The sequence below is a fragment of the Ursus americanus genome, chromosome 20 (assembly GCF_024610735.1).
Source record: "Ursus americanus isolate L20-20 chromosome 20, mUrsAme1.1.p, whole genome shotgun sequence".
Classification (NCBI taxonomy): Eukaryota; Metazoa; Chordata; class Mammalia; order Carnivora; family Ursidae; genus Ursus; species Ursus americanus.
The window spans coordinates 30,899,939-30,914,897 of record NC_142146.1 but is presented as its reverse complement, the minus strand read 5'-3'; the positions used below and the strand labels follow the sequence as shown (position 1 = coordinate 30,914,897).

General features: G+C 35.7%; 1 protein-coding gene across 3 annotated transcripts in view; it reads left to right on the top strand.

The window, feature by feature from the left end:
- TOPBP1 (DNA topoisomerase II binding protein 1) overlaps positions 1-14,959 on the top strand; it is a 67,894-nt gene that overhangs the window by 3,225 nt on the left and 49,710 nt on the right. For 2 of the 3 annotated variants that reach the window (XM_045791787.2, XM_045791785.2), the window contains exons 4-10: positions 1,491-1,634; positions 5,159-5,340; positions 6,415-6,611; positions 7,975-8,154; positions 8,848-9,017; positions 10,845-11,008; positions 11,158-11,405. In XM_045791787.2, the coding sequence (XP_045647743.1) occupies positions 1,491-1,634; positions 5,159-5,340; positions 6,415-6,611; positions 7,975-8,154; positions 8,848-9,017; positions 10,845-11,008; positions 11,158-11,405 (1,285 nt within the window). Of the gene's footprint in view, positions 1-48; positions 214-1,490; positions 1,635-5,158; positions 5,341-6,414; positions 6,612-7,974; positions 8,155-8,847; positions 9,018-10,844; positions 11,009-11,157; positions 11,406-14,959 lie in introns of all 3 variants that reach the window. The other variant, XM_045791788.2, reaches the window with a different exon arrangement.

The following is a 14,959-nucleotide window of genomic DNA, read 5'->3' as shown; positions in this document are numbered from 1 at the left end:
TGCTAATATACCAATGAGCCATCTTATTTTTTTTTTTGTTGATTCCAGAGTCTACTGACTCATTACTTTTTTGGTGTCTGGACAAGAGAGAAGCATTGAAATAAAAGTAAACTGGCTGTAATTCCATCCAGGTTACAAAGAAGTGATTCTTGTTTGAAGGAGAAGAAAACATAGAAGAGTAGATAGATGCAGTATCTGCACAATTTCTGGAAGGTCTGTGCCCACCTTTGCCAAAAGCATTGTTGGTCTTAGCCTCCTTTTGGAAATAACACTTCTTGTCAGAAAGAATCAGTAACATTAAAAACTCAAATTTCCCTATGACTGGACAAAAAGATAGCAATGATTATTTACCGTGTAGATCTTTAAATCAGTCATGCCTTAGTGACTTTGGCAACCACATGCTTTTTGGATGTGGCTTGAATGTACTGATGTTGAACAAGACTGTCAGCTTTTCTTAACTCAGTTATCAATGAAAATAAAAGGTCATATTTTGAATAACCTGTAATATCTTTGAGAAATACTTACGTAGAAAGACACCGAGTTGAAGACAAAGTATTTAAACCACAAATGTAGAAACTGCCTAGGATTTGTGTGTGTGTGTGTGTGTGTGTGTGTGTGTGTGTGTGTGTGACAGAATAGGTATTTTAGAAGGGGTTAATTAGGCTCTTAACTTTTAAACTGCTTGGTTGGCTGGATACTTCAATTAAAAGTATGTATGGGTGTTTCCTAATTATTATAGCATAAGACTGTTATTCCTGTAGCCTAGCATTAAGACTGTGTTTGTTTCAGATATTAAAATTTGGGGGTGCCTGGGTGGCGCAGTCGTTAAGCGTCTGCCTTCGGCTCAGGGCGTGATCCCGGCGTTGTGGGATTGAGCCCCACGTCAGGCTCCTCCGCTGGGAGCCTGCTTCTTCCTCTCCCACTCCCCCTGCTTGTGTTCCCTCTCTCACTGGCTGTCTCTCTCTCTGTCAAATAAATAAATAAAATCTTAAAAAAAAAAAGATATTAAAATTTGGTGGCAGATTTGACTGAACGTGGCTCTTAAAGCTTGTTTCTTTGATAGACTGCATTGTTTGATTTGCATGTGTGTTTAATGTGTAGTGTCTCTGAAAAATTATATAATGTTCCTTATTTTTTTCTTATAACAATTTAGTGATTTTTCTGCAGTGGCCATCAACTTCTGTAAAGAATTGCTAAATATTGAGGCGCCTGACTGGCTCAGTCGGTTAAGCGTCTGGCTTTGGCTCAGGTCATGATCCCAGGGTCCTGGGACTGAGCCCTACATCGAGGTCTCTACTTGGTGGGGAGCTTGTTTCTACCTCCCTCTTTACCTGCTGCTCCCCCTGCTTGTGCTCTCTCTCTCTCCCTTTCTTTCTCTGTCAAATAAATAAAATCTTTAAAAAAAAAAAGATTGCTAAATATTACAAAATGTAATTTTATAAGTGGGAGGTCTTTTCCTACATACTAAACTTTCTCCCCTTTTTTTGTAGCTTGGCTGCAGAATTGTTGGACCTCAAGTAGTCATATTTTGTATGCACCACCAGCAGTGCGTCCCAAGAGCTGAACATCCAGTTTATAATATGGTTATGTCTGATGTAACTGTATCTTGTACAAGCCTGGAAAAAGACAAAAGGGTAGGTGCTAAGAGGAATGTCATGATCAATATATTTATCTCCACACTTAATCTTTTTTTTATTATGTTCAATTAGCCAGCATGTAGTACATCATTAGTTTTTGATGTAGTGTTCAGCGATTCATTAGTTGCATATAATACCCAGTGCTCATCACCACACGTGCCCTCCTTAATACCCATCACCCACTTATCCCATTCCCCCACCCCCTCCCTTCTGTAACCCTCAGTTTGGTTCCTGGAGTCCAGAGTCTCTGGTGTTTTGTCTCCCTGTCTGATTTCTTCCCATTCAGTTTTCCCTCCCTTTCCTTGTGGTCCTCTGTGCTATTCCTTATGTTCCACATATGAGTGAAACCATATGATAATTGTCTTTCTCTGCTTGACTTATTTCACTTAGCATGACCCCCTCCAGTTCCATCCATGTCGATGCAAATGGTGGGTATTCATCCTTTCTGATGGCTGAGTAATGTTCCATTGTATATATGAACTACATCTTCTTTATCCAGTCATCTGTTGAAGGGTATCTCAGCTCCTTCCACAGTTTGGCTATCGTAGACATTGCTGCTATGAACATTAGGGTGCATGTGCCTCTTTTTTCACTACATCTGTATCTTTGGGGTAAATACTTAGTAGTGCAATTGCTGGGTCGTAGGGTAGCTCTATTTTCAACTTTTTGAGGAACCTCCATACTGTTTCCCAGAGCAGCTGCATCAGCTTGCATTCCCACCAACAGTGTAGGAGGGTTCCCCTTTCTCTGCACCCTCGCCAACATCTGTCATTTCCTGACTTGTTAATTTTAGCCATTCTGACTGGTGTGAGGTGGTGTCTCATTGTGGTTTTGATTTGTGTTTCCCTGATGCTAAGAGATGTTGAGCACTTTTTCATGTGTCTGTTGGCCATTTGGATGTAGTCTTTGCAGAAATGTCTGTTCATGTCTTTTGTCCATTTTTGACTGGATTATTTGTTTTTTTGGGTCTTAAGTTTGAGAAGTTCTTTACAGATCTTGGATACCAGCCCTTTATCCATTATGTCATTTGCAAATATCTTCTCCCATTCCTTGGGTTGCCTTTTAGTTTTGTTGTCCGTCTCCTTTGCTGTGCAAAAGCTTTTTATCTGATAAAGTCCCAGAAGTTCATTTTTGCTTTTGTTTCCCTTGCCTTTAGAGACGTGTCTTGAAAGAGATCACTGTGGCCAGTGTCAAAGAGGTTACTGCCTATGTTCTCCTCTAGGATTTTGATGGATTCCTGTCTCACATTTAGGTCTTTCATCCATTTTGAATTTGTGTATGGTGTAAGAGAGTGGTCCAGTTTCATTCTTCTGTATTTGGCTGTCCAGTTTTCCCAGGACCGTTTATTGAAGAGACTGTCTTTACCGTTGGTTATTCTTTCCTGATTTGTCAAATATTAGTTGACCGTAGAGTTCAGGGTCCATTTCTGAGGTCTCTGTTCTGTTCCATTGATCTGTGTATCTGTTTTTGTACCAATACCATGCTGTCTTGATGATCACAGCTTTGTAATATAGCTTGAAGTCAGGCATTTTAATGCCCCCAGCTTTGGTTTTCTTTTTCAGCAGTCCCTTGGTGATTTGCGGTCTTCTGGTTCCATACAAATTTTAGAATTGTTTGTTTCAGCTCTGTGAAAAATGTCGATGGTATTTTGATAGGGATTAAGTTGAAAATGTAGATTGCCCTGGGCAGCATAGACATTTTCTTTTTTATATATATAATAATTTTTTATTATGTTATGTTAGTCACCATACAGTACATCCTAACTTTTTGATGTAAAGTTCCATGACTCGTTACTTGTGTGTAACACCCAGTGCACCATGCAATACGTGCCCTCCTTAATACCCATCACCGGCCTATCCCAGTCCCTCACCCCCCCTCCCCTCTAAAGCCTTCAGTTAGCATAGACATTTTCACAATGTTTATTCTTCCAGTCCATGAGCATGGAATGTTTTTCCATCTCATTGTATCTTCCTCAATTTCTTTCATAAGTGTTCTGTAGTTTCTAGAGTATAGATCCTTTACCTCTTTGGTTAGGTTTATTCCTAGGTATCTTATGGTTTTTTGGTGCTACTGTAAATGGAAATGATTCCTTAATTTCTCTTTCTTCAGTCACATTGTTAGTACATAGAAATGCAACTGATTTCTGTGTATTGATTTTGTATCCTGCCATGCTGCTTAATTGCTGTATGAGTTCTAATAATTTGGGGGTGGAGTCTTTTGGGTTTTCCACATAGAATATCGTGTCATCTGCGAAGAGAGTTTGACTTCTTCTTTGCCAGTTTGAATGCCTTTTATTCCTTTTGTTGTCTGTGCTGAGGCTAGGATATCTAGTACTATGTTGAACAAAAGTGGTGAGCCTGGGCATTCCTGTCGTGTTCCTGACCTTAAAGATAAAGGTTTCAGGTTTTCCCCATTGAGAATGATATTCGCCATGGGCTTTTTATAGATGGCTTTTATGATACCTCGATATCATATATTTTGATACCTCTGTACCTATATTTTGAAGCGTTTTAATCAGGAAAGGATGCCGTATTTTGTCAAATGCTTTTTCTGCATCAACTGAGAGGATCATATGGTTCTTGTCTCTTCTTTTATTAATGTGATCCATCACTGTTGATTGATTTGTGAATGTTGAACCACCATTCCATCCTAGGAATAAACCCCACTTGGTCGTGGTGAATAATCCTTTTAATCCACACTTAATCTTTCACTGCATAGGAGACACTTTGAAAGACCTTGTACTTGGTGTTCATGACTTAAAGTCATTGTATACACCAATGTATGTCTTTTCTATTTTAACGAATATAGTGGAATCTGTTTTATTGAGAACTGACTACTTGAAAGAAAACTCCCTTTTTCCCCTCTGCAGTTGATGAGTTAGTTTGAGTCACATTTTTCCACTACAGATGGTTAATCTTTTTTAAAAAAATGTTGATGGGGTGCTTGCGTGGCTCAGTTGGTTAAGCCTCTGACTTTGGCTCAGGTCATGATCTCAGTGTCCTTGGGTTGTCAGCCTCTGAGCTAAGCAGGGAGTTTTCTTCTCCCTCTCCTCCCACTTGTGCTCACACTCCTTCTCTTTCTCTCTCTAATAAATAAAATCTTCAAAAATTATTTTAAAAAAATGTTGATAGGTAGAATGGCTGTGGATATAGCATTTGCTTCAAGGCAAGAAATGCTTTAATAATGCTATCTAAGAAAGATAAAATACATATTTTGTATATAATGTATACAATTTATACTTTTATATATGCACAGTATATTATAGAAGCAACGTATGTTAAACTCATGGAGTTGAAAGAAACAACTATAGGAAATAATATATAAAGGTAATTATATTTAAATTTGTTTATAATTCATATTTATCTTTACCCAAAAAGTAAATTGATCATTTAACTTTATAGTTGTGAGAAATATTTGTGCCTTCAATCTAACAACAACAAAAGATATTTGAGTTTTTGTATAAAAAAATGGAGGAGATATTATTTGCTTTTGTATTAATGTATTTTCTTTTGTGTTTACAGGAAGAAGTTCATAAATATGTACAAATGATGGGTGGTCGTGTATATAGAGATCTTAATGTATCAGTAACTCACCTTATTGCAGGAGAAGTTGGCAGCAAAAAATATTTAGTTGCTGCAAACCTAAAGAAACCTATTTTGCTTCCTTCTTGGATTAAAACACTTTGGGAAAAGTCACAAGAGAAGTAAGAAAGACATTTACGTATTTTCTAGATTTGAAAAAATGATACGTCAATCATTTTGGCATATTGTGGGTTATTACAGGGGAGGTTTTATGTTGCCCTCTTGGGATTTGTTATTCAGGAACAAAAAATGGGGTTTTTACTCTTCACTGAATATAAGCACAATCTGCAAGCTCTTATCAAAGTATACGTTGATAGATAGAATAGGCTAGTGATTTAATATTAGCTACAAGGTAGAAAATGCTTTGACAATAAAAATTGTTTGCAGCAGTAAATGCTTGTAAAATACTTGAGAAGATCACTTGTGAGTTGCATTATCCTTCCACTACTGTGCTTAAGATAGAGAGTAAATTAGCCGTTTTGACAGTAGTATTCCCTCTCAAAGGTGTCTATGTAAAGTTGAATGTAAATGTACGTAAGCCATTAACTAAGATGTGGTCATTCAGTAAATGTTAATCAAGTTCATTTTATGTACCTGGTCAGAGCTAGGCATTAGACATGCATACTAAGCAAAGCGGAATAGCATCCCTGCCCTTGTGGACCTTAGAAATGGGCGTTTTTCCAGTCTTCCTTTCAACACCATCCAGCACATTCTGAACCTGTCTCCATATTGGTACCTTCGTTCCTAGCACATCTGTCTTACGTGGAAAAAGAATGATGATATTTTTGTTAGTATTCTGCCAAAAATCATTGCTTATTATTTATATAGTATAATGGAAGGATACGAAGTCCATTTTTCTAATAAGCAACCTAGATCCTTTGAGTTTTTAAGTAAATTCACACTTAAAATTTTGGAAAATACACCATTTTGACCAGCATGAACTCAGAGAGCTAATGACATAACATTTTCCCTTAAAACAGTTTTATTTAAGAAACTCTATCTGAAATACTACTTTTTAGTAGTGACATTGTTGAACTAGATGAGCAGTTAGTGCAATTTTGAGCGTCAGTGCCCCTTTTCTAAAAAATGAGGAAAGCATTAGTGATTTCTGTTGTTCGTCATTATTCTTCTGGTAAATTTTAAACCATCTGGTATGTTAATGTGTTAATTTTTTCCTTGTTACTTATTTTCCCCAGAAAAATAGCTAGGTATACTGATGTAAACATGGAAGACTTCAAGTGTCCTATTTTTCTTGGTTGCATAATCTGTGTGACTGGCTTGTGTAGCTTAGACAGGAAGGCAGTTCAGCGACTCACAATTAAGCATGGAGGTCAATACATGGGACAACTGAAAATGAATGAATGTACACACCTCATTGTGCAAGAACCAAAAGGTAAAACTACGTTTCCCAAGTGGAAAAATGCAAAATTTTCTCTAGTATTTAACATTTTAAGATCTTTACAAAATAGCTTTTGCTTCTGATGTGTTATAAATCTGGTATTTTTTCCCCCCTAAAACCTTACAAAGATAGTTCTGTTCACAATCTGTAGAAAAATTACATCCAGGTTTATCCAGATCGTTGAAAAAATATTTTTTCAATTTGCAGTGGTTTTTATTGTTTGATTTTTTTTTTTTTTGAAAAAAAGTTTCCTGCATAGTTACCAAATACTTAGGAAGCAAGAAATTTGGATGAATAACAAAAAAGCTAATCGATGTAGCTAAATTACATTTCTTTCTAATGATAAACTTGAAAGGCATGGCTTAGTTTTAATTGAATGAATCAGCTTTATTGGATGAACTACAAGTTGTAACTTGAAGATACACCTTGCAAAACATGAGGCAGTTAAAAGAAGAAAAATACATAACCAATAAGAATTCCTTAAAATTGTGTTTAATTTTGGTGTCCTGTAACCTTTGTATCTATTTTGAAAGATTTTTTTTTCTTTACAAATACCCTTAAAATACATACAAATTGATGAGAGAAGAATTTTGTTAATGTTTTTGTTATTTCTTTATACTATGTTTTATTAAGCTACCTAGATAACAAGATTAGGGGAAAAAAACTGTTAAAATTAATTAGTAATTGTCCTTAAATCAGAACTTTGCGTATGGCCAATTATGATACTATAATTGTGAGTAGTGTTGGTAACTGCTGTTGAATTTCTGAATCTGAAGACAGTTCATCTCTTAGCTCTTAAGAATGTCCAAAAAAATCCTTTTCATGTTATTGTTTACTACATGTTGACCTCAGTTTCTCTATGACACGGTTTCAAAATACATTGTGTTAAAAGTTGTTTTTTAAGGCAATAAAAAGATATATTTCTTATAATATGCCTGTCTATTTGGACTTCAAGTCAAATCCTATTGACATTAAAGTAGTCTATTCAAAGTTGGTATTTTTTATATTACAGACATTTATAATCTTCACAGTTGTTTTATGCAGTCTTACTAAAGCCACATAATTCTGTGAGTTATTCCCGTGTTACAGATTAAGAAACTGGTTTAAAGAAATTAAGCAGTGGAGGCTGTACTCAAACCAAGTCTAATGTTCAGTTACCCCAGATAAATTTTGCAATTTTAAGAGATAAACCCTCTTGCATACACTATATAGCTTACTGTTTGTATAAGAATAATTACTGGTAACTTGGATTTTGTTTAGGTGAGTTTTTTCCCATAACCTATCGTACTTTAAATATTTCTACAGAGATAGCTTTTAATGATTTACATTTCTCTCTCTTTCTTAACGAATATGATAGGTCAAAAATACGAATGTGCCAAGAGATGGAATGTACACTGTGTGACCACACAGTGGTTTTTTGACAGTGTTGACAAAGGTTTTTGTCAGGATGAATCCATCTACAAGACAGAGCCTAGACCAGAAACAAAGACTGTGCCTGATACTTCAACTCCTACTGGCCAGATCAACACAGTTGATAGTAAGTTTCAGTGGGATTAAAGTAAACAGTTGTTTTTAACACTGTTTTCCATGTGAGAATTGATTTGTAAGTAGGATCAGTGAGCTATAGTAGGGAATTCCATCCTTTCTTGCTATGCTTCCAGGCATAATTGTGTAATAACTAAATTGTATGAAAATTAGTACAGAACTCTAGATATTTCTTTTTATAATGGATGTATATTTTCTTTCATACCTTGATTTAATGCAAAAGATGATTAAGGAAATCAAGAGTACTTATAGTAAGAGTAAATAAAAGAGTTTTTCCAAACTTGACTGGTGGGCAAATGTAATACATTTTTATTAGTTTGCTACAATTATAGACCATCTGTATTCATATAAAATTGAAAACCATTTCTATTTCGTAGGTGCCATGTTGGCACTTTAGCAGATGTTACACTTTTTTCTTTCCTGGACCCTACAGCCAGCAACTTCAGATTTTTAATGGAAGCAAGCCACTATTAAAATGTATTAAGTATGTTTTATTTGAATAAGATATGAACCTTAGTTTCATTTTCCCTTCTCATACTTGGCCACCAAGATTTCAATAAAAACATTTGAAGCTTACTTTGGAAATTATTCACAGTCCTTTGTGTGTAAGAAAAATTAATCTGTAGGAAAATAGGTAATCACAATTTTATCTCCATAAATTTCTACATCTTTATTTGATATGTAGGTCGTACTCTTTCAGATGTCAGCCATATTTCCAACATCAATGCAAGTTGCATAAATGAATCAATGTGTAATTCAGTTCTTAATAGCAAAGTGGAGCCTACACTTGAAAATCTAGAAAATCTGGATGTCAGTGCATTTCAAGCACCTGAAGATTTATTGGATGGTTGTCGGGTATGTCTTTATTATGTAATTATGCAGTGATAATGTATATCAATACTTCCTACCCTGACTTTGAAGACCCCTCAGAGTTGGGCTTGTTTCTTATCCATATAAACCCTTCACTTTAGCTAAGCAGATGCAAACATCAGGCCACATCTGTCTACAACTGTCATTTATTAAGTATTTCTAATATCCTAGACTGTGCTAATCAGTTCATATATACTGTTAATATGTTGTATATAATCTCATTTAATTCCCACAAATAACTCTGAAATGGAATTACCCTGAGGCTCAGGCTTAGCAGATTAAAATTCTTGTTCAGGTTCACACAGACATTAAGTAGACAGCTATCTACTCCAAATCCCATGTTCCTAACCATTAGCCCCACCACTTTGTTTAATGTCTCTTGGGCTACTCAATTTTTTAGTGTATGAATAAACTATTTTATAAAGTGTCTTGAGAGAAACATCATATGCTACCGATCTCCTAGAGCTGAATACTTACTATATTTCTACTTGAGCGTGAATAGGCTATACATTAGTTGATAAAACATCAGTTTATCGGCAGAACAGAAAGTCTTATATAATCTTTTATCCTAGACTCTACTAATTATGGATATGATTTTTAGTTGTTTTTTTTTTTAAGGTTTATTTACTTTAGAGAGAGAGACAGCACAAGAGGGAGGGGCAGGGGGAAAGGAGAAAGCGTCTCAAGCAGACTTTGCGCTTAACATGGAGCTTGACCTCAGTACCCTCATGACCTGAGCCAAAACCAAGAAGGAGTTGGTACTCCCAACCAACAGTGCTACCTAGATGCCCGTGACTTTTAGTTATTCTTATAGGAAGTTTATGATCCTGATTTTTGTTACAATATCTTCTAATAATAGAGGTTATTTAGTTTGGGAATAAATGCATTTAGGAATAGATTTGCCATTCTTAAATTTTTTTAAAGTCATGTAAAATACAGATGAAGAATCATTTTATATTTATTAAATTGGTTTAAATACATGCATATGATTGTTAAAAATAAATTACTGCATACATATGATCCTCAAAGCACTGTCCTCAGCTCAACTTAAATTTTCTTGTGTAATCAACTGTGTGAAAGTATCTCAATTTATAAGTAAGAAAATTCGTTTAAAGAGCCTAAGTAACTTATCATAGTCATATAATTAATTATTGGCCTCTGAACCAAAATTTAAACCCAAGTTTTCTGAATTCAGATATATAAACTCCAGTTTATTTCTATAATTTAAATTTACAAGTAGCTAAGATCTTTAGAATTTAAGAAGCTACCTGCATTTCAGACATTGCTATACACTAGTATCCAAAAGAGAACTGAATTCTAGCTTCTATTTTATTTAAAGTCTCAAAGTACTTACCCACAGTCTACTGTGATTAATAATGCTATGGGATTGTGAAGAAGTACTTTAAAAATAAAAATATCAGAATTGTTGGGGCACCTGGGTGGGTCAGTTGGTTAAGCGTCTGCCTTCGGCTCAGGTCATGATCTTGGGGTCCTGGGATTGAGCCCTGTGTCGGGCTCCCTGCTCAGTAGGGAGTCTGCTTCTCCCTTCCCTCTGACCCTCTCCCCAGCTCATGCTCTCACTTGGTCCCACTCTCTCTCTCTCAAATGAATTTAAAAAATCTTTTTTAAAAAAACTCAATTGTTAAAAAAAAAAATCAAAGTTTCAGAATATACTCCATTCTTAATGTATTTTAAATATACACAGAGGTGTCTTATTTACACTCAGTGCATTTAGATATATATTTTTAATGTGTTTCTGTTGAGAGAAACCATCTTAACTGCATTAATCTAAAATATTCTTTTTCTTTGCAGATCTATCTTTGCGGTTTTAGTGGCAGAAAGCTAGATAAACTGAGAAGGCTTATTAACAGTGGAGGTGGAGTTCGTTTTAATCAGCTCAATGAAGATGTAACTCATGTTATTGTGGGAGATTATGATGATGAATTGAAGCAGTTTTGGGATAAATCGGCCCACAGGTTTTGTCGGTTTTTAATTCAAAGCAATTTCTACTCTGTAATGATTTTTCTTAAAATCGCATGTCCATGCAGTTATGGAATTTGCATGGCAAGTGGGATGATGGTCTTTATAGTTTAAACTAATATATAATTATGTACTATTTTTGTAGGCCTCATGTAGTGGGAGCAAAATGGTTGCTAGAGTGTTTTAGTAAAGGTTATATGCTTCCTGAAGAGCCATATATTCATGCTAACTACCAGCCAGTGGAAATTCCAGTTTCAGATCAACCTGAGAGTAAAACAGCCCTTTTAAAAAAGAACACCAACATCTCTAAGAAAGACTTGGCTCCTGATGAAAAGCATGAACAAGCTGATGAAGATCTGCTCTCTCAGTATGTAAATAATAACCCAACAGTAGGTAAGAAATAGTTGATTAGTATTTATAGTCATTAAGAAATGTTTTAGTAGCAGAATACATACGCATGTGATTTCTGCCAGTTTTTCTAGATTTTAAGTTAAACTTTTTTCTTCCCTTAATGTTTTATGTTTGTTAAACTTTTTCTGAATAGGCAAGGCCAGGGGCTGCTGAACCCTCTGAGCCCCTTGTCTCTCTTCAACTCACTGGCTGCTCTTTGATCTGTTTATATGCCAGCATCAGTTTGTTAGTGTGAATTCGTAACAGCATGAACTTTTTTTTTAGGTTTTTTTTTTTTAAGATTTTATTTATTCATTAGAGTAAGCACACGAGGGTGGGGTGGGGGGCAAAGGGAGAAGGAAAAGCAGACTCCCTGCTGAGCATGGAACCCAACATGGGACTCAATCCCAGGACCCTGAGATCATGACCTAAGCTGAAGGCAGATGCTTAATTGACTGAGCCAGGCACCCCATGTAACAGCATGAACTTTTAACCTTGTAATTACCTCTTACTTGGTTATTGTGATCTTTAATGCATACAGTGCTGCACTGTGTACCACAACCTCTGTATTTAGGCTTCTCAATGTGGGAAGGAAAATTGCCAGTGAAGGAAGAGTTGTGAGCAGAATTTCTTCTTATTTAAGAAAAAGTTTTTGTGAAATATTTAATACATTGAAAAAGATGTCGAGAATAATGTGATGAGTAACCGTATACCACTACATAGGTATAAAATAGAATATTCCACGGTACCAAAAGCCTCCTGTGAGTCTCCATTTTCCTTATAGTTTACATGTATATATATCTATATGCAATATAGATACTCTCATTTTGTGTGTATTTTAGCTTATGTAGATGACATACGGTATGTACTCTTCTGCTGTTCTCCTCCAACCATGAGAGATATTTATTAATCCAAGTAACTGGTTCATTATACCACAGTTTATCTGTTTTCCCACCTATAGACATTTTTATTATGTCCTTTTTTTTGCCAGTGCAAACTGTACTGCGGAGATTATTCTTTTCCATGTCTCTGTGATTGCTTGGAGGTTTCTTTACACGTGCATGATACCAAGTTTGGTCTGCTCTGTGTGAATTAATGAACAGGTGTGTTAAACTCCTCCGTTGTAATGGTGGCTTTGACAGTTTCTCCATGTAGCTCTATCAGATTTAGTTTTTTAATATAGTTTGATGTTTTATTACATGATGATCTTCATTTTCCTAATTTTTTTCCTTAAAATCTGTTTTGTCTGATATTAATAGAACTGTCCCTGCCTCATGTGATATGGTATTTATCTGATATGACTGACTTTTTCTTTAAAACCGCAAATTTGGTCGATTTACATTTGTTACTTGTGATACATTGTTATTATTTTATACCATCTTGTTTTGTGCTGTTTGTCCCAGTTTTCTGTGCTTCCTTGTTTAACATTTTTGCTTCCTTTTGGATAGCTTGGGCTTGCCCCCTCTCACCCCAATCTCCCATCTTCCTATCTTCCCTCTACTGATGTAGAAGTTACATCTATTTATATTTTCAGTGATTACTTAGAACTTGAATGTGCATCATAACTTGAAATTTAAAGTTAATCAGAACTTTTATCTTCATCTTCAATATAACACTATCTTCAACAGCACTGCTGATCATCCCCCCTGCATATACTAATACACTCAATTTATGTGATTTGGGCTAGTATTTTCATTATCTTTTTTAATCTGACAATTAGACACTTATTGTTTTATATGGTCCATACTTGTTTTGATTTACCAACATGTTTAGAGATTTCTTTGCTTCCCATTCCTTGTTGTATCTGAGAACTCTCTTCTGGAATAAGTTTCTTTCCTCCTGTAAAATATATCCTGTAGAAATTCCTTCAGTTTCTGTTTATCTCTTTATTTTTGCCCTTGTTCTTAAAAAATACTTATGCTAGGAATACAGTCCTAGACAGTAACTTTGAGGTCCCTGAGATGTTATTTCATTGTCCATCACTGCTGGGTAAGAAGTCATTCAGTCTAATTGTTATTCTTTTGTAGGAAATCTTTTTTTTTCTTGGTGTTTTTTTTTTTTTAAGATTTTATTTATTTATTTGACAGAGATAGAGACAGCCAGCGAGAGAGGGAACACAAGCAGGGGGAGTGGGAGAGGAAGAAGCAGGCTCCTAGCGGAGAAGCCTAATGTGGGGCTCGATCCCAGAACGCCGGGATCACGCCCTGAGCTGAAGGCAGATGCTTAACCGCTGTGCCACCCAGGCGCCCCTTTTTCTTGGTGTTTTTAATATCTCCTTTTTATTGCTGATGTCCTAAAGTATTACCATGTGCTTGTCCTACTTGGAATTCATTGTGCTTTCTGAATCTATGGGCTAGTGAGGTGTTTTGTTTTTTGTTTTTCATTCTAAAAAATTTTCATCTAATATCTCTGAATATTGCTTCTTCCCCACTCTCTATATTCTCTAACTCCCATTAGCTCTGTGTGTGGATCACTTAACCCACCCTTCTAATTTCATCTTTTTGTGTTTTTGTGATTTATTATGTGTAATTTCTTCAGGATTTCCTTCCATATTACTGTTTCTCTGTTCAGCTGTTGCCTACTGTGGTTACCCTAGCCATTAAATTTTTTATTTCAATAATTATTTTTTCAATTCCTAGAAGTTCTAGTTCACTTAATAATCTGTTATTCTGTATTCTGTATTATTTCTTGAAACACATTAAACATACTGTAACATCTGAATGGAAGGGAGGGGTAATTCTCTTTATTGTTCATGGTGCCTAGAGTCTTGTTTTTGTGATATTGTAAACTCATTCCTATTAGGACTGTGGGAAGTCTCTAAGTCTATAAGAAGCTTGAGGTGAAGCTTGAGGGTTTGTTTCTTTAGAAACGGTTCATGTTTAAATCTGCCAGAAGTCTAGTTTGAGTTTTCCAACTCCAGACACTTTTCGGTTTGTTGGCTGGATTGTTTTTGGACCATCAGGTTAGTGTAAATTTGTACCCTAACATACTTTCAGGACCAGCCTATGAGGACAAATTCTCAGGAGAGATGTTTTTCCCCCTTGACCCAAAGCCAAAGTCAGATGTACTTGTTATTCCTTTATAGGGTAGATTTTTGTTGTTGTTTGGTTGATTTGGGACTATATTGTAACTAAAGGCATTTATTTCCCTTTAGGATTTCTGGGTTTGTTTCCTCAGCATATACTCTGCCCCACGTCTAATTTGTGTGAGACCAAAGACTTGACTCTGTTTCCCTCCATGTGATGTCCTTAAATTCTGAGGGTCTAAGTTTCTGCCGAAATAGTTTCAGATTCGGGGTAACCATTAGTTTTAGTGACCACCTAATGCTCTGCATTCATTACTACTACTTCATTTTCAGTCCTTGAGGATCTCCCTTGCTTTCCTGCAACTTCAGCTATGCATTTGTACTGATGCCTTTAGTATGTTACCCTATCAAGTACGTGATAGTGAGAGGGTTTCAAATGTCTAGCAACCATATTTCTAGAAGGGAATTTCCAGTATTTCTTTTTTATGTTTCTACTTTAATTCCAGTTAGTTAACATACAGTGCTATATTAG